Genomic DNA, 18913 nt, shown 5'->3' with positions numbered 1-18913 from the left:
ATAGCACATTTAAAAATAGAGTCAGTCAATAAGTAGTCAGGTGAAATATGAAATCATATAAAGATCAGTTGTGTCTAATTTTCCATTTTAAAGAATGTAATATAAAAACAGTGATGTTTGATCCAGTTATGACACATATTTCTATTTCTTTAACAGGTTGGTAAAGATGACCTGGAAACGAGTAAGATCCCTACATTAAACTCTAAAGCTCAGCTCAATCACCCACTGGTCAACCAGTACAGTCTGACACTGGGTCAGGACCTGGGACAGCATGACACAAAGTCTCTCATCAAGTGTGTGGAAACGCTATCTTTCATCGTCCGAGACGCCGCCCACGTCACCCCTGACAACTTTGAGCTGTGTGTCAGAGCCATCCGAGTGTTTGTGGAGGCCAGCCTCAATGGAGGTGAGACACTCAAACATCAATATATTACATATATTACATTATATTATATTATATTATTGTCCTGTTGACTGGACAGTGTTTAGCAGTTTTAAGAAATTACTGCCGTGGCCAAATGTCCCCTCATCCCCAATATAAAAATAAATTGGGGATGAGGGGAGTAACTATGATGTTACCAGGTGAAAGACAAAATGAAGTAAGCAGAGTTAAATTAACATAACTTAGGTTTATTTATTTAACTCATACAATAAGATTCACAATAACAACATAAAAAAACGTTCTCATCGAAACTAAGGTTAAGCCACAAAAACAAAATACACACTGAAAAAGTCAAAGTGTCATCCTCCCTCTGCATGGGAGTAAATGCCAAGATCATCACAACACACAACTAGTTTTGCAATGGTCAGTCACACAGCTTGTAGCTGCCGAAAATGGCCCTCTAGCAAAACACACCTCACTCCAGCTGTACACCAGTGTATGTTTTATTATCATACTGTAGCTGTGACCTGAAGCTTCTTTTTACACTTTGGCTAGGTTTTTTTTTATTTGACTCCCTTGAGACAAAGCATTTCACTACTTAAATACAAGTATACCCACCAAATACTATAGAATGCAGTTATACTCTTTATATTATATTGTATTTTCCACACTTGCATGTGTTTACCATGGTCATTCTGAGGCAGGTAACTATTAGAGAAAGACTGTTTCAGTATAATTCAGTTCAGTTCTTTGTGCAAGCAGCTGGACACACTGGACATACATGAGTCATACTGTAGTAGCTAACGGAGCAATATGGAGAGAGACTGATGAGATATAAGTTTTATTATCATGAATGAAATCCACAGATTCTGTTTGGGTGTGCTTATCAGGTGACACTGGGTTAGTTCTTTGGATGGTGTGTTTGGACAGCAGATAGTTACTGTATATGCACGATCTGCTGTACAGCTGGACTGGACTGTTGACACTGACGCAAAACTTCATGTTAGATTCTACATGAATCTCATGCAACTCATCCAGTTTGATTGAAGTGAGATAAGACAAACCACAGTCATTAAACATCTATTTAACCTGACAGACTTCTTTTAAGCTGTCAACTCTTTTTGTTTTTTGTCCTTCATGTTTGTACCTCCGTCATTCTACCCTACATTCTCCTCCCTCTTCCTCTCTCTGCCCTTTATCCTACTCATCACCCACCCCTCAGCCCTTCTCCTCCCCCTCCCTCTCTCCCCACCATTCATACCTCCTTGTGCTGTTTCTGATCTACAGTAAAGACAGGGATTAAGGTTGAGAAATGGCAGCGGTGCACTTGTGCCTTGGCATAGCCTGATGGCCTATTCATCTTCTCCTAGTGCTTGAGGCCATTGGATACATGCTGTCAACAGAGCTTTACGTACACAGACAATAGTGATGGGTCGATCAAAGCAGTGGGCTGAGGCACGGCGCTAATCTGTATGAGATACTAATAGAAAGTGCAAAAGCTGCCATTACTGTATTAAGCCTCTGTGGTCTGACTTCATATTCTTTTGTTAAAGGTGGTTTCAAGATAAATGAGAAGCTTTTTGGAAAAGTCCCTTAGCTTGGCTGTTGTTTGGTGCATCAGGACATCTCAGGAGTGATTGGTGTTTTTTGGTATCATAATGTACCACTTAACACAGAGGTGTAGCTACTCACTGTATGCCAATAAAAAGAGGTTTAGTAAACATATTTAGTTTGATGTTTCTAATCAACCATAAGTGATTCTTTTCTAAACAGGTTTTTCACATATTTCTGTAGGTTGAGGTTCAGAGTTCTCATGCTGCACACTATAATGAAACCTCTTTTAGAACTACTGTACAGTCTGCACAGTACTATCTTAACTTTGTTTTACAGTTCCAGCAGGCTCAAAGCAATATTAGCTGTACTAAGCACCATTTTTATGTGAACAAGGATTGAAATGAGTCATATAAAAGGTGTGGCTCATAGTGATGAACCAACACTTCCCCTCAGCTCTACAGAGCTTTTTAAGCCTCATAAATTATTGGTTTTACAGCTCACAACATTTGACTTTTCAGATCAATAGAACTTTATTTTGGAGTCAGCACTATTCCACTGAACTTGTTATGTTTTCATTGAAACCAATGTTTCCATCAACCGTTACCATCAAAACTCCAAAGAAAATAACTTAAACATTCTATCAACATGTTAAAGTTGATTATACATGTCAGAATTGGAACAGTTACAGATCCTTTGTTGCAGTTCAACAACCCAAAGGATTGTTGAACTGCGTTACCCATAGTGACTCACAGGTAGGAAGTGAAATGTTGTTGACTGAGAGAGACGCTGTGTTCGAAACCGCATACTACATACTACATACTTCTATACTACATACTACATACTTCTATCCTACACACTACACACTAAATGACCAGATAGTAAGCAGACCGTTTACACTGTAGTAAACTACATGATAACCCACAATGCATTTGGAGCTGAAATCATCAGGCTGAAGCTGATTTCATTTTAGCTCTAACTCTGTAAATATAACACTTTATCCACATTTCTAACCTTTTTAGGAAGAAAGTAAAGTATCCCTTTAGATCCACAATGTGACACTAATTTGTCCAAATAACACCTGTTTAAAGTTTTGTTCCTGCGAATTCCGAGCCTCTCAAGTTAGCCGTAGCAAGTAACGCACTTCCTGTCATTTTCACAAAATAAAAACACCTGCTACCTTTTATTATTAAAACCATAATGATAGAATTGGTGCTTTTATTTTGAAAATAGGAAGCAAACATGCCCTCGCTGTAGCTAACTTGAAACCACTGAGGTGGTGATCTGTGACGTTTGTATTTTGGGTTTTATTCAGAAGTTACGTTGCATCTTGGGTAATTTGAGTGTGAGTAGTCAGCTCTTGATGCATACTCTGCATTTCTGGAGAATCCAGTAAACCATCCGGAAACTTCTCACATACTCTAAATCACATACTACACAGTTGAAACACACTACATACTTCAAAGGATGTCAGAGTTAGTACGAGTTCTAGGAAAGTATGCAGTTTAGAACAGAGCCAGACTGAGCAAAACACAGTCAGACATGGTCGTGGCAGCATTTAAGGCTGAGGGTGACTTTGACAGGAAAAACTGCACACTGTTCAATTAGGGAAATCTTAACTGGAGTAGAATCTGGAACACTTGAACTGAGAAAAGATTAAATGTATATAAATATTAAAACATGAATGACTGTCAGTTCAATCCCACTAAAAAGGGAAAAGGAAAAAAAATAAATCTAGACTTCCTCTGCTTGTGTTCGTAGAGTCTAACTAACAGGTTTCTCCCTCAGGCTACCGCAACCACGACAAGAAGAAGAGCCACAAGTACGACTCCTCCAAATCCCGCATGAGGAGGAAGGTGGGGGGCAGGGAGAAGGAGGGAGGAGGAGGCACGAGGCGAGGTGGCGGCCGCATGTCCAGCCAGCGTCCGTCACGTTCCCATAGCGACGACGAGGAGGATGAAGGTGTCCCGGCCAGCTACCACACGGTGTCATTACAGGTTAGTCAGGATGTAAGTACAACAGCCCTCTTTACCCTTCTACCTTATGTTCATATGAGCACAGCTGTCCCAATAACATCTGGATCAACCAAATAAAGAAAGGCTGAGTTGAACAAGCTGTTTTAGGAAACTACAGTACAGCTTTGGCTCTATAGGAGACATTTAGGATGGGTGTAAGTGTAACTTTAAATAACATGAGCATTACACCCCTCCTGACTGTCTCTGTTTGTCTTATCTCTGGTCTGGTGTTGGGTTGGGTCGGGAGCTAAGCTTAAAAGATGATATCAGTGTATTTTTCTAAGGCCATTATTACCCAGAGCTTCCAGCTGTTCTCACGTCATTTATCACATATCTCAACAGTCCCTGACACTCTTCTCCATGCTGGACCTCACATTTCAGTCTCCACTAACACAACTCTACACAGATGTATTGTACATGATCAGGTGTACTTTGTACTGCTCCACTAGTGACTAACTGTTTCTCTTCACTCTGTCATATAAAGGAACAGTGGACCATACATACATACATACATTCATTAACTTGTATAACTACTGTGCAATCACTGTATTTACATACAGCATTGTGCGTTCATAGAGCTCAGTAAACCAGGTGAGAAGATGGGTTGCATGTGGGTATATATGTTTTGGCTACTAATATTGGTCAACAGATATTATCAGCTGAGACTGACCTCATGACAGGCAGCATTTGTGTAAATGTGACCCTTTTTTAACTTCAAGTTTAATATATGCATGTTTTTTTTTGTTCTGCTTTTTTATTCAGTTTTTATTAAAGTGTGTTAAACTGTAAAATACCATGGCCTCCATTACATATCTTTGTCACAAGTGTTTGAAAACCATATTTCAGAGATTTTTACGAAAAAATGTGTTAAACACAGGATATATACATAAACTCATATTTTTTTGCAATGATCCCTCAAGTATGGTTTCCGAATGCTTGTGACAAAAATGTGTAATGGATGTATTATCGGCCAGTATATTGATATCAGAATTTTTTTTACTCCCTAATATCGGTCCCAAAAATCCAGTATCGGTCGGGCCCTATTAGTTATATGAGCCTTTCTTATTTATTAATTTCATTTCTTTGAATTTATTTGTAAAGGGACCGTGTACAATATTAAACATAGATGTATCCATTTGATGTATTGTACCAGAGTTAGCCCTTCACTATCAACAGTCTCCACCCACATGAGACACACAGTAGGAGAAAACACAATCATTCTATCACAGGTCTTGTGGTCCTGATGAGTTGTATGTAGCCACTGTGCTGTAGTTTCAGAGCATAAGTATAAAAACACAGAAGTATAAATGAGGCTCTCTGATGTGTTTAGCTTAATTTAGCATAAAGAGAAAAGGCTAGCCTGACTCTGTCCAGGGTTAAAATAAAAAATACACGTACAAACACCTCTGCAGTGCATTAAATAAACACACAGTATTCTGTGTGTATCTAAAGTCATACATATACAATAACGACCGGATGGATCAGTCTGTCACCTCTGAATGTATCCAGTGTCCCAGCTCTGGTATTAATTATTTAATGGCATCAGGAAAAAAGTACATTGAGTAGTATTATCCTTTAATGTGTTTTGTGAAGGGCAATATGAAAGTGTTGTGAATCCTTTTTTGTCCATTTGTACACACATACACTAAGCTTTTTATATGTTATAAGTCTTTATATGTGTTGAGTTGAAAGCAAACACTGTCCTCTCATCACTCTGTAAAATGTAGTACATTGTTGTGGAAGTTCTTTTTTGTGCCTAGCTAAAAAATGTCAAGTTGTTAAAAGAGGGCTGTTTCCTAGCAGTATACTTGTAACTTGAAATGTAAGAAGTCTAAAGTTACAGGTTCTGTATTATCTCATGTACACACAGGCTTTTATTAACTGCCTCTATGCATGTTGCTGGTAGCCAGTGATTACATTGCACATGCATCACTGTATATATTCAGTATGGCTTCATTTGACTGTGTCATCATCTCACACTGGACATTTAGTTCCATACTGAAGCCATACATCCTGTTGTTGTTTACAATGTTGTTTATGTGTGACCACGCAGCTGTTAGACCTGATGCACACACTGCACACCCGGGCTGCCAGTATCTACAGCTCCTGGGCAGAGGAACAGCGCCATCTGGAGGCTGCAGGCAGGAAGATCGAGGCAGATTCCCAGACTCTGTGGACCAGCTGCTGGTGTCCACTGCTGCAAGGTTAGCTCTTATCACAGTATACAGGTCAATGAGGGGTTTTTGTGTCCATGTAGTTAAGTCCAATTTAAAGTGGTTAACATTTGCTTTTAATCCATTTTGAGATAATATATTAGAGGATTATGGCAAAAATGTAACTATAACAACTTTGTACCAAATAATTCAACTTGCTTAAAAACACTAAATTCACAATGTAACAACCAGTACAGTTTTTATATTAAATAAAGGTAATGGAATACAACTGTTCTAAATATTACATTTAATCTGGAGAATCATGGAGATCAGGAAACATTTACATGTTTTAAATAAAGTCATTATTAGTATAAGTCCACTTAAATACACTGTAAGTGGATAAATATTTAATATTTATTATTATTTTTGTGGTTACACCATTTGACATTGTCAGGAGCATTCAGTCTTACTTTTGGTAAAAAATGGTGCAAATGTCATATCAAATTATATAAAAACAAACAAAAATACTTAATGTACATTTGAACAGACCTGACGCTGCTTTTAAAACTAGTTGAACTGATTTTTGGATTGCTCATCTTGCCATCACTCTGGGTCTCCACCATGATTCATGTCTGTTATTGTGTAATATTTCCACTCACAGGTATTGCTTGGCTGTGCTGTGATGCCAGACGACAGGTCCGTATGCAGGCACTCACCTACCTGCAGAGAGCTCTGCTGGTCCACGATCTGCAGACACTAGACGCCACCGAGTGGGAGTCCTGCTTCAATAAGGTAAAGTCAATAGTGAGATATCATCACCTAAAACATTTAGTCTCACGCCTTCTCTTTTTGACACACTGTTGGTTTGTAGATTCAGATCTGTAGGATCACCACTGGCCGTTTTCAATGTGTGTGTGTGTGTGTGTGTGTGTGTGTGTGTGTGTGTGTGTGTGTGTGTGTGTGTGTGTGTGTGTGTGTGTGTGTGTGTGTGTGTGTGTGTGTGTGTGTGTGTGTGTGTGTGTGTGTGTGTGTGTGTAGGTGCTTTTCCCCCTGCTGACTAAGCTGCTTGACAACATCAGTCCAGCAGATGTGGGCGGTATGGAGGAGACCAGAATGAGAGCCTGCACACTCCTGTCAAAGGTTCACAGCAACACACACTAACAGCAGCCAGCACATATGTCACATATATGACATGAATAAAAAATACGTAAATAAATAAAAATAAGAAAGAATACGAGAAAAAGTTTATTAAAAGTTAGGAAAAAAACCCTAGGTTAAAATAGATTAAAAAGACAAAACTAAATGTGAATACAAAATGAAATAAAAGAGATAAAGTTTAATAAAAGCTAGACTAAAACCAGGTTTAGAAAAGACATAAGAAGACAAAAGAAACATGAATAAAAATTGATAAGACGATTAAATGTATAGAATATTGATAATAATAATAAATAAGAAAATAAAGTAGAACAACATTTTAAAACATCAAACAAATAGAATAAAAAGATTATAAACCAGACTGTAGGTGGGCGACCATCTGCCCATCTCAAACTATTACAATTTGCATGTCAAATTTTTTTTAAAGATAGAATTAAACATGAGAATCTTGTGTTAGACCAATGAGAAGTCAGATGTCCTCTGTGGATCAGTGTTCAGTTCTGACAGCAGCTGTTTCTGATGTGTGTCCAGGTTTTCCTCCAACACCTCTCACCTTTATTGTCCCTGCCCACCTTCGCTGCCCTGTGGCTCACCATCCTGGATTTCATGGACAAGTACATGCATGCAGGATCCAGTGACCTACTGGTGAGGACAGATAAACCCGATCAATCAGGCTTTTAATAAACCTGATCAGCTTTAAAGGCTTTTATGGTCCTGAACTTAAAATATAAATGTGACCCAAATTGGAATAGAAAGGATTTAATTGACTCTTTATTGACCTGTGTGTTTGTAGTTGGAGGCGATCCCTGAGTCTCTGAAGAACATGCTGCTGGTGATGGACACAGCAGGGATCTTCCACAGTGCAGACTCCAGGACAGGATACTCTGACCTGTGGGAAATCACCTGGGAACGAATCGTCTGCTTCCTGCCTAACCTGAGAGAGGAGCTCTTCAAACAGACTGTCATAGCAGGTACACAACACACACATTTACATCTAAACCACAGCCTCACACATACCTCTCACTGTTTGTGCTCTCTGTCATATCTGTAATGTATTACTGTAAACTCCATTATATTAAACGTGTATCTTCTCTGTCTTTAGATCCAGTACCTAGTCCTCCAGCGGAGCCTCTGCAGCCGACAACCCCAGCAGTCCGGCCTCCCTCTCCCCAGGCGTCACCACCACCACCCAACCACCCACCCTCACCGGTCCCTGTCCCAGTAACCCCGGCAGAGCCACAGACCCCCAGCAGGCCAGCATCGCCCCAGGAGCCCCAACCAGCCAGTGCCAACGGTAACTTGCTCCAAATATGTCACATCTGAGCAGCACACACAGCATTCATGACAGTGAGGTGATCACAGCTGTACATACTACAGTACATACTTCTGTGCCTCATTCAAAGGCAGGGGCAAATCATTTTAAGTACAAGTAAATGATTGGAAAGCACGTTTGTATTTCAAAGATAATGTTCAACTCTGTGTCCAACATACTGCATTAATGGTGAGGCTTTATGGACTCATGTTTAATACACTTTAATTTATATGTATAACACAATTCATTCACAGGTGTATGAAACTAAACTAAAATCTATTTCCTTACATTTACAAACAAGTACTTCCTGCTTAGCAGTGTGGTAGCTTGTTGATATCGCTACAGTTACTCAAATTTGTATAAAATATTAAACTACAAATGTTATTAAGCATCAATTACAATTAAAGTTTTATACCTGGTCCACTTTTTAGGGGATTGGCTGTTGATTGATTTGGCCAAGATGCCTGCCATTTGGTTTTTACACTGATTCATGTAGTGGGTTTTTGTTACCACTAGGTGGCACAAAAAAGCGTTTATGAGCTAGAACAACAGGTCAAAGTTTAGCAGAATGAAGTATAAGGTCCAGCTAACCCAAAATGTAATATCTCCATATGAGGACGGAGGAGGTTCAGGTATTGTTATGATCAGTAGAGTCTGGAAACTTCTAGAATGTTCCTATATTATTCTTTGATGTTGACATACAACATATAAACTGTCAAAATCCACTTAGCCACCTCTCATGGATTTCTTCTGCAGTCTATGTAGCTGACAAGTTATATAATACATACTGTAGCTAATCACACTTCATATCCATGGAATGATACTGTAATACCAGAGGCTGTATTATTATTAGTAGTAGTATTATTGTTATTATTATTAAACCTCTGAGATTTTTACAGGAAGAGAAATGAATGACAGCATGTTGGTAAAAATGTAAATGAAGACAATCTGACAGCTGAGCAGTAAAAGGCAAGGCAGCTTTATTTATATAGCACTGTTCATACACAGGGGCAACTCAATGTGCTTTACATTAAAACGAAATATCAGCAGATGATTAAACAGTAAAAATTAGAAACATTAAAACATACAATTAAAAAAAGAAACCCCAATTATAATAAAAAGAAAAACCAGTACATCAAAGGAAAAGCAATACTTCCCAAAAACACAAATTTAACACTTCTCTCAGCTTGAAGTATAGTTTGAATTAAAATATATATGATGTATTTTATTTTGAAGTTTACAAGTAGTAACAAAGTGTCCTATCTGTGTGTAGTGGAAGCTATTTAACACATGAATGTGTGTTGTTGTGTTCTGTATGTGTTCCAGGATCAGATCAGTCTTCTCCGGCCCCCGCCTCTATGACCCCTATGCCTGTTCCGTTAACAACATCTCCAGCCCAGGCTCCTTCTTCCCTGAGCCAGTCCCCTCTCATCCTGCAGCCCCTCGCTTCTCCTCTCCAAGTGGGGGTCCCGCCCATGTCCCTGCCAATCATCCTGAACCCCGCCCTCATCGAGGCCACATCCCCAGTACCGCTACTTCCTGGTCCCAGACCCACAAGCCCCTCTGATGAGATCAAGTAACAGAACTGCAGCTCCTGTAAAAACCTCCAACAGACCACCACCCCCTTTTTAAAGGAGCAGTATGTAAGATTTAGAGGATCTATTGGCAGAAATGGAATATGATATTATTAAGTATGTTTTAATTAGTGTGTAATCCCATGAAAATAAGAAGCGTTGTGTTTTAGAAATGAGTCCTCTATATCATTCAGCAACCTCAGTGCTCATCCAATCAATTTTACACACTGCTCCTTTAACTGCTGGATCCAACACCAACTAATTACACATGATACCTTCATTATACATTTGATTTAAAGGAAAAATACACTCAAACATCTCACACTGTGAAAAACAACCATGATGATGATGATGCACCTTGCGTACGTTATATGCCATTTCTTCTGTTATATATTGTGGATCAGTGTGATGTCATGTCCACACATTTAGGAGCAGAGAATGGAGCGCAGAAGTTACTGAAAATCATTCCAGGACAAATATTAGGAGCGAGTGGGTCTAATGAAAGTTTGATTAACAGCCAGATCACTGAGGTCCTGCCCACCTCTTTTTCTTTTTCTACACACACTGACAATTGGACAGAATTTGTAGTCATACTAGATTTAACCACATGTTAAAATATGAGGAAGGTGTAAGGGCAGATTTAAAGGATAAGTCTTGTATTGTGTCAGTCAAATGTACAGAACCAAACCAACAATGTGATATTCATTTGTTGTGAAATAGTTTGTTTGGGACTATTTTCAGCGGTGGATTAATTCACATTTGGTGGTCTAGTGAGTGTTTTTGGCAGCAGGACTGTGTGTGTGTGTGTGTGTGTGTGTGTGTGTGTGTGTGTGTGTGTGTGTGTGTGTGTGTGTGTGTGTGTGTGTGTGTGTGTGTGTGTGTGTGTGTGTGTGTGTGTGTGTAATCAGTACATTATTAGTTTGGGTCTTTACAATGGTTCATCACCAGACTGATCCTTTAACATCCTTTACATACTGTAAGGACATTATATTTACAGAAAATGATGTATGAATAACTGAAACTGAGGGGGGGGGGGGGGGCTCATGTCCTGGTTGATCAAGTCTAACAGTGTCAGAATGTGAGAGTGCAGTTATTCCTAAAATAGTCAACATCAGGGTCAACATAGGTTCATGTATTGATATGAGTCTAATGTTGTAAAGTAAGCTTTGGTATAAAAAGTCTACATCTATGTTGCATCTCATGGACTAGTTGGAAACACCTGCAGACCCCCCCCCCCTTTACTGTTTTTAATTAGATTAGACCAGGCTGACCTCATGGCTTCACTCACACATGGCCTGTGCTTCTTTATTAATCTACAGATTTCATGCAGGGACAGTAATGATCCACGTGAGTAACTTATTTGGATTTTAGGTACTGCATGTTGATGATGAAATAGGATTTTTGGAGCTGCGACTTCAGTGGTGTCACATCACACCACTGAAGGCTCAGCGTGTGATTTAAAACTGTACAGAAAAACTATTTTATTTATATACATGTGATTTATTTTTTTCTTTCTTTTCTATCATAGAGGCCAAATTCTTTTCTGTTCTGTAACAGACACACGTGACGATGTCTGAACTGTTCACTTCTACCTGTTTCTTTTCACTTCTACTCGAGCTTTTTGACCCCCGCCAACAACAAACAAGCCTTAGTTTTGGGGCACCTTATGAATGCCCCCTCCCTCCCCCTCCCCCTCTTCCACTAAAATGAAGAGGGATGTATGTTGTAGCCTTTCTCAGAGGGACTAAACATGTCACGTCTTCTATATTCCATTCTGTAGATAGTGGAGTGTGCGGTGAGCTCGCTGCGCTGTACAGAGGACACTTAGAGATTCAAATAGTGACTTTTCTGGTGAAGTCTAACATGATTAAACGAGTGCAGTATTGATGTCAATTTATCATGTTTCTCATGTGGTTAGTGTAGCTCGCTGCGTACAACATGACATGATTAGACCCCAGGGCCTGAGCAGCTCTTCATCATCCAAACTCAACATTTATGACTTTAAAAAAAAAGACGTCTATCTGAATGTATGTCATCTCTACTGTTCAGTAGATCAGTATAAGTGGTGCAATTACACAAACTGGATGACAAAGATGCAGGAAACGTGATATACTGTGCAGATGATTTAAAGAGTTTCTCATGGAGGTTCATACCCCAGGATTATTAGATTATTAATTTATTAGATTCAAATACAATAAAGAGAAACAACACAGCATAGTGGCAGTCAGTATAAAGCTACTAGAATCATCACAGCTATAAACTGCATGTTATATATGGTGAGTTGTGAGTTTACAGACTGACCACAAACTGTTGTATTAATGATTGATGATTATATTTTTCAAGGTTCACAAATTCAGGTAGAAAACTAAAGTGTCTGATATTTCAAAGACTGTACTCAAGTTGGAATAAACCTGATTTAAAAAATGTAAGTCTTGAGCATACAACAACACTGTGTTTGACTGACAGAATCTAAACTCATCATTTTTTTTCATTTAACTTGAATTTTTCAATCACAATTGAACTGAGCTGAATATCAGTGTTGTTTTATGAAGACTGGACACTTGGATCTTCTATCAGAATTTGTACAGCAGCAACAACAACTAAGCATAAATCAAGTTTGTGAAATTGCACCACTTGAAGTATTACTCTATAAATGTCAAACAATTCAAAACACATCAATCCACATAGCAGTCAAATAGTTAGCACTGTCAATCTTTGACAGAAGCTAAATCTCTCCATAACTGCAGATATTCAGCTGATTCGGAAGTTCAAATTATTACAGCCATCATTTCACTTCCATATAAATCTGTGTCTACATGCTGATTGTGTCTCGTGTACGAGCACATGCACGCTGATCAGACTCACTCACCGTTTTAATGCCAAATACGTCACACAGACTGTGGACAGACAGTTGATTCAGAGCGGCCCTGGGATTCTCTCACTGATGTCTAATGTTATTTATTGAGTGGGGAGAGATGATGGATGATGGATGATGGACGTCTCCACTGCGGTACAGCTGACACAGATACAGTGTGTGTGTGTGTGTGTGTCAGACATGTAACACTACAGCCTTATAGAGCCACCAACACGAGACAGCCGTGAGATTCAGACATTTTGTAAGCTGTGTGTTCAGTTGTTGTACGGGACTCTCTCTTCCATATATCAGGAGCTGATTCTTGCTTGAACAGAAAATTACATGAATATAATGTGTATATATAAATGAAAGGTATTGTACTTTTTACAATGTAATAAATATAATGTAAAGAATGGTTCTGTGTTGTTCTTTTTATCCCCATGAAATAAAAGCTGTATTTACTTAGGATCCTAAGTCACCATCAGGACCGGCCGGTGTCAGTCAGAGAATGTGAAATAAAATATCCATCGATACACAAACGCAACGATGGACACTTTAAACGAGTATTTTCAATATGTTCTAAATTGTGTCACAGCAAACTAAAATGTTTGATAGTTACAGCATCTGACATCAAACACCATCTGCTGTGATATTTGTTTTTCCAGTTAACGGCACAAATCTTCATCCTCTAAATGGCTAAATAAGGGGAGACGTTTAATATGAAATGTACAGGAAATGAAAAACCATCCTCACTGAATTAGCAGAGTTTAGTTGGTGGCCTTAAACCAGTCGACACAACATATGGAGATATTTGGAGCTCTTTGTCGAGCCAGTTAGAAATAATGCAGGGAGGAATAATACAAGCAGAAGCAGCTAGTGATGATGATGAAGAGCTGAAAGTGACCAGCACACTTCCAACAGGAAAACTACTTTTATTTTATTTTGCTGTGCTGTGTGTAATGGAACCATAGACTGTGTAGAATGGAACTCACAGACTTCCGGTGGAGCGACAGAAGCGGATAATCCCTCCCGGTCGGTCGGAGTTTATTCCCCATTTGAAATACAACTACTCTGTAAATTTTGGCCTAACTAACGATGGAGGGGGAAAAAAACAAGAAGGGCAAGGGTAAACAACCAGAGAAAGTGGAGAAAGACGACATATTCGAGTCCGAAGAAGAGGACATGGACGAGGAACAGGTTGGCCGTAATGGCGGACAATGCGCTGAGCTAACAGCAGTGGATATGGAAGCTAACATTGCTATCATCCGTGCAGATTTGAAGTCCATGGTCTCAGAGGTGAAGTCTGAGCTGGGCATTTTCCGAGACAGTATCAGGGACGATTTGAAAAGGGAGTTAACTGACATAAGGGAAGAAATTCAACACAAGCTAGGCGAAGTGGCTACCGACCTTAAAGCTACAACGGAGAGATTGTGCGAAGCAGAAAGCCGCATAGCCGACATTGAAGAGTGCTCTGTGGACTTCAAAGAGGCGCTGAGTCGGTCATTGCAAGCCCAGGAAAGACTGCAACTGAAACTCACTAACTTAGAAGCACGTTCGAGGCGTAATAATATACGCATTTATGGCATCACAGAGGGAGCTGAGGAAAACAACATCCAACAATTTATTGTCAAAATGATCAAAGAAGAGCTACAGCCCCTCGCAGGTGTTGAGCTGGGCATTCAACGGTGTCACAGAGCGCTCGGCCCGAAACCCCCAAGAGAAGCACAACCCAGGTCGGTGGTCGTCTACTTCCAACAGTTTAAAACTAAAGAGCTGGTGCTGCATTCCGCATGGAAGAAGAGAGAGATCTACTACGGCGAAAGGAGGATTTATTTCGACCATGACTACCCCACGGAAACACTGGTAAAGAGGAAGGCGTATGCACAGATCAGGAGACTTCTTCGAGAGAAGGGGATAAGGTTCCAGACACCGCCGCCAGCCAAGCTACGAGTCTTCTTCGACAGCGGACCGGTAACATACGAGAGTGCGGCGGGTTTTCGCTTGAGCGCGAGAGCACAGCTGCATCCGGGCTCACGGAGAAGACACGGAAAAACACCTGGCAGCGCGTAGCGAAGACAGCCAGCACCATGGCCAGCACCCAGTCCCACCAAGAGAGGATCAAGGAAAGGCTGCGAAGCTTTCAACGGCCGTGAGAGACCCGGCGATAACGGAAAAGGGAGGTAACAGACTGATTAACATAAGGACAGAGTCTCGTTAAAGAGGGTTTAAAAAAAAAAAAACAACGAACGGAACGGAGGAATAATATTACTGCTGATGGGACCTATTGTTTTGTAATTGACTCTCCTTCCGCCCCATAAAGACTGAACCTCACCTATTTCTGTTTATTATCACTTATTAATACACAGCTGCCAGCTCTTAATTTCAGTTTTTTATGTATAGCTGTGTGAGACTGTCTTTAACCACTTAACGCACGCTGTTCCTCCTACGGGACGGGACGGATGTTAGGAGGTAGCCACAAGTTCTTCTGAATGTTTTAAACACCAACCCTTAAACATATATATTCATGCCGTACATCGTTGGAAAGCTTAGATTGTCCTGATTCATTCAAGACCAGTCACGACTTATATGGTTGCTCACAGCCGTAATAGTATTAGCGATTAGCTCGGCTAGCCCCTGAGCTAAGTAAGAAAAGCTATAATGCTACATACCTTCAAAGTCTTCCCTTTATCCACAACGATCATCTTATGACTCAGGACTTTCTGTACAGCTCGCCAAGTATCCATTCTTGTGAAATATGAAATCCGTTTCCATAAAACCGAAATACTTTCCTCAATATGTCAACATGTATTTAGTCCAACACGTAACGTAATAACACAAATAACAAACCACATACGGTCCGTTTACGTCATTTCCTGACCTGCACGTCCATCTCAGAGTACACGTGACTAGATGTTTACGACCGTGAGCCTCTTCTGCTTCTGACGACACCACACACAGGCCAATCGGTGTTTAGGATTAGGCAGTACATGTCTCCAAAGCAATGAGGACATGTGACCGACAACAATGACGACATGGCTTTGATTGACTGCTGTTCTAGCCTATGGAAATATTCGGTGAAATGAAGTTGATAACCTTTTAGCCAATAGTCTGAGGTTTCCAACGGTGTGGCGCTATTAAGTTTGGCTGTCCATAAACAAACTCCAAGCGTAACCGGCGTGCGCCCGGTGCGTAAAAGAGTTGAACCATATATCATTACGCACTCGGCATTTTGGTACACGGTTGGTTCTTCTTCGACTTAACATATGACTTATACCAAAATAAACAGATAGATAGATAGATAGATAGATAGATAGATAGATATGGCCAAACAAAAAATATATGGTTATATGTAATAATAATAATAATGATAATATTAATAATAATAATAATAATAATATGGCGTCAGCTTTCATTAGAGACCAAGATTTTGATTGTAGGCAAAGGGGATGTGAAGTTATAGGTGTTTGATTGTGGTTATACAGCTTTGGTAACCAAGTGTCCATTTGGAGTCTCCAAAAAGGACCTGAGGAAAACGCATGGACATACCTGTTGAAAAATAATTCAGAAAAATTCATCTTTTGGTCTTTTGACTCCAAATTTGGACTGCATGAAGCCAAGACACGTGGCTGTGGCCTCATTGTGTCTATATCCTGCTGAGAGGTCCCTGAATGTCTGTACACATGTCATTGTAAAGGCAAACCTATGGGCGAGTAAACAACCCCATCATTGTAACCTCTGCCACTCTTTGTCAGTAAGTCACAGAATCACACAGACACTTTTACAAGAATCCTGAGTGTTTCCTTTCCAATGATACCACACACATCTCTGAGTCTCAAACTATGTGGGATCTGTGCTGCTCACAACTTGGGCATGTCGTTTAGGCTAACAGCATAAAAAACAGGGGCGTGTGTTAAGTGGTTAACCCATAGAATGATTATGATAGACCGACATACACGGGAAAGAGACTGGTGTTTTGAAGAACTTAGTGCACAAATACACCCTTGAGCAGGGGCTTAGCAAGTTGCACTGAAGAGGGGGCTCTGGTGGATCACTAGACTACTCCCCCCACCTTAAGAAGTAGTTATATTACTTCAAAATGGAGGTTCACTTGAGTGTTTTCTTAATCAATGTTTCAAGTTTGTTCTATAGTTCAAAAACAGTTCAAGTTTGGTCACCAAAAGCATGTCATTCACTTACTTTTGCTAACTGTGAGATTAAATGCAATGTCAGGAATATAGGGTAGTTACCCTTAAGGTAACCAGTAAACTGCAGGCATTAGAGCAGCTGACACTTGAATTTAATCACACTGTGTTGATAGAAGTCACTACTGTTGCCAGGCGATGGAGGATGGAGGAGCTCTTGAGTTAAATCTTCTGGATGATAACAGATGAGGACTGTGAAGTCTGCAGCATGTTGGATGACAGGAATTTATACACAGAGAGCAGAAATGGACACCAGGTGTAAATATAGTTGCATATTATAGGAAATGGATTTTAATTTGTCTAACTTGCAATTTGGGAATTTTCAACTTACTGCACAGTCTAATGAATGTTTTTAAACCAAATAATATCTTGATCAGAACGAAGTGTTCTCAGGATAAATGCATGGGTTACAGGCTAGAGCTGTGTCTTGATGAACAACAGCGTATCCATCACCAATGTTCTTTGATGTAGTTTCTTGAGCTACATCACAGGTTGCCAGATACAGTATGTGAGCACAGGTTTTGGTCTGTTCAGGTCTTGTGGTATGAAATATGGCAAACTCAGAGTGATGAAGAGACTTCAGGAAGGTGCATGCTGTAACAGTACCTGGCAGTTTGTCAAGAAGTAGTTCCAGTATACTTACTACTAGACACAAGGTTGATGTTGAACTCTTTCTTTATGATTCATCAACTTACCTGTGTTTTGTGTCAACTCTTCCTTTAACTGATTAGAATAGAATAGAATAAAGCTTTATTGTCCACCAAGTTAGAAATTTGTCTTCAGCCCACCAAACAAATGAAACAACATAAACGCAGACACACAACATAAAAGGTCCCATTCCACATTAAAATCAGTTCATATATATTCTTGGATCTTATAATCACTCTGCTGTGTTCAGGTCAGAATGCTGACATCACTTGGAATGAAGGATTTCTTAAAAACATTTTTAGTAGCCAGAGGGACTATATTGTGTCTTCTGGATCTCAAAGGCGCAAACTGGCTGGATGGATGGAAACTGTCTTTTAACATCCTCCTTGCTTTCATCCTTGATTCACGTTTCTGTCATTTCAGTGACTTCCTCCTTCTTTTAAAAGACTGAAAAGTATCAGAACCAGGACAGCAAACACACTTACACATTTCACTCTTCATTCACTAATGAGCTGTTTTTCTGATTTGGTTTGTAAGACAGAGTTTGTCACAGACAGACATTGTCTCCAGAGAATGAATTATAACAGGTTTAGTTAACTCATCTTTTCAGCATTAATTCAAATTTAAATGTGTCCAATACTTTGGTTTATGATAGATTACCTATCATTTCCAGCAGCCTCAGCTGTACTTTGTGTTTACTGCTTTACTAAACTAAGCCACAATCTCAATGACAATGCAACAACCATTTCCTTATAAATCCAGCCTTTTCTTTGTGTCTTTTGTCTGACTACTGCCAACATGTTTATGACAAAGCATGGTTCTTTCAAATAATTATATTCTTGTAGATAAGCTTCTGTATATATAATATATATGTACTGTATACGTACATGTATAGAACATTAAAATATTCCCTCCTGAAAAGAACATTCCCAGCTGATGAAATTCTGTTGGATTATTTTCTTTAATAAATTGTGGCACTGATCAGTATTGTTATGATACTGTCTACAATATTATATTTTAAGACAATAAATCAATCAGTCAGCTTAAGGCAGAAATGTCAGATGGTC

General features: G+C 39.6%; 1 protein-coding gene across 2 annotated transcripts in view; it reads left to right on the top strand.

Moving 5' to 3' along the window:
- Positions 1 to 13409, top strand: part of gbf1 (golgi brefeldin A resistant guanine nucleotide exchange factor 1) — a 93397-nt gene extending 79988 nt beyond the window's left edge. Inside the window, exons 32-40 of one of the 2 annotated variants that reach the window (XM_053333457.1) lie at positions 157 to 406; positions 3722 to 3930; positions 6002 to 6152; positions 6763 to 6893; positions 7140 to 7241; positions 7788 to 7901; positions 8050 to 8227; positions 8359 to 8550; positions 9895 to 13409. In XM_053333457.1, coding sequence (XP_053189432.1) covers positions 157 to 406; positions 3722 to 3930; positions 6002 to 6152; positions 6763 to 6893; positions 7140 to 7241; positions 7788 to 7901; positions 8050 to 8227; positions 8359 to 8550; positions 9895 to 10148 — 1581 coding nt within the window. In that variant the 3' untranslated portion in view covers positions 10149 to 13409. Of the gene's footprint in view, positions 1 to 156; positions 407 to 3721; positions 3943 to 6001; positions 6153 to 6762; positions 6894 to 7139; positions 7242 to 7787; positions 7902 to 8049; positions 8228 to 8358; positions 8551 to 9894 lie in introns of both variants that reach the window. The other variant, XM_053333456.1, reaches the window with a different exon arrangement.
- Positions 13410 to 18913: the final 5504 nt, after the last annotated feature.

This window comes from Scomber japonicus, chromosome 14 (genome assembly GCF_027409825.1).
Source record: "Scomber japonicus isolate fScoJap1 chromosome 14, fScoJap1.pri, whole genome shotgun sequence".
NCBI classification, from domain to species: Eukaryota; Metazoa; Chordata; class Actinopteri; order Scombriformes; family Scombridae; genus Scomber; species Scomber japonicus.
Note: the sequence above shows the minus strand (reverse complement) of the source record. Positions and strands in the feature narration are given on the sequence as shown.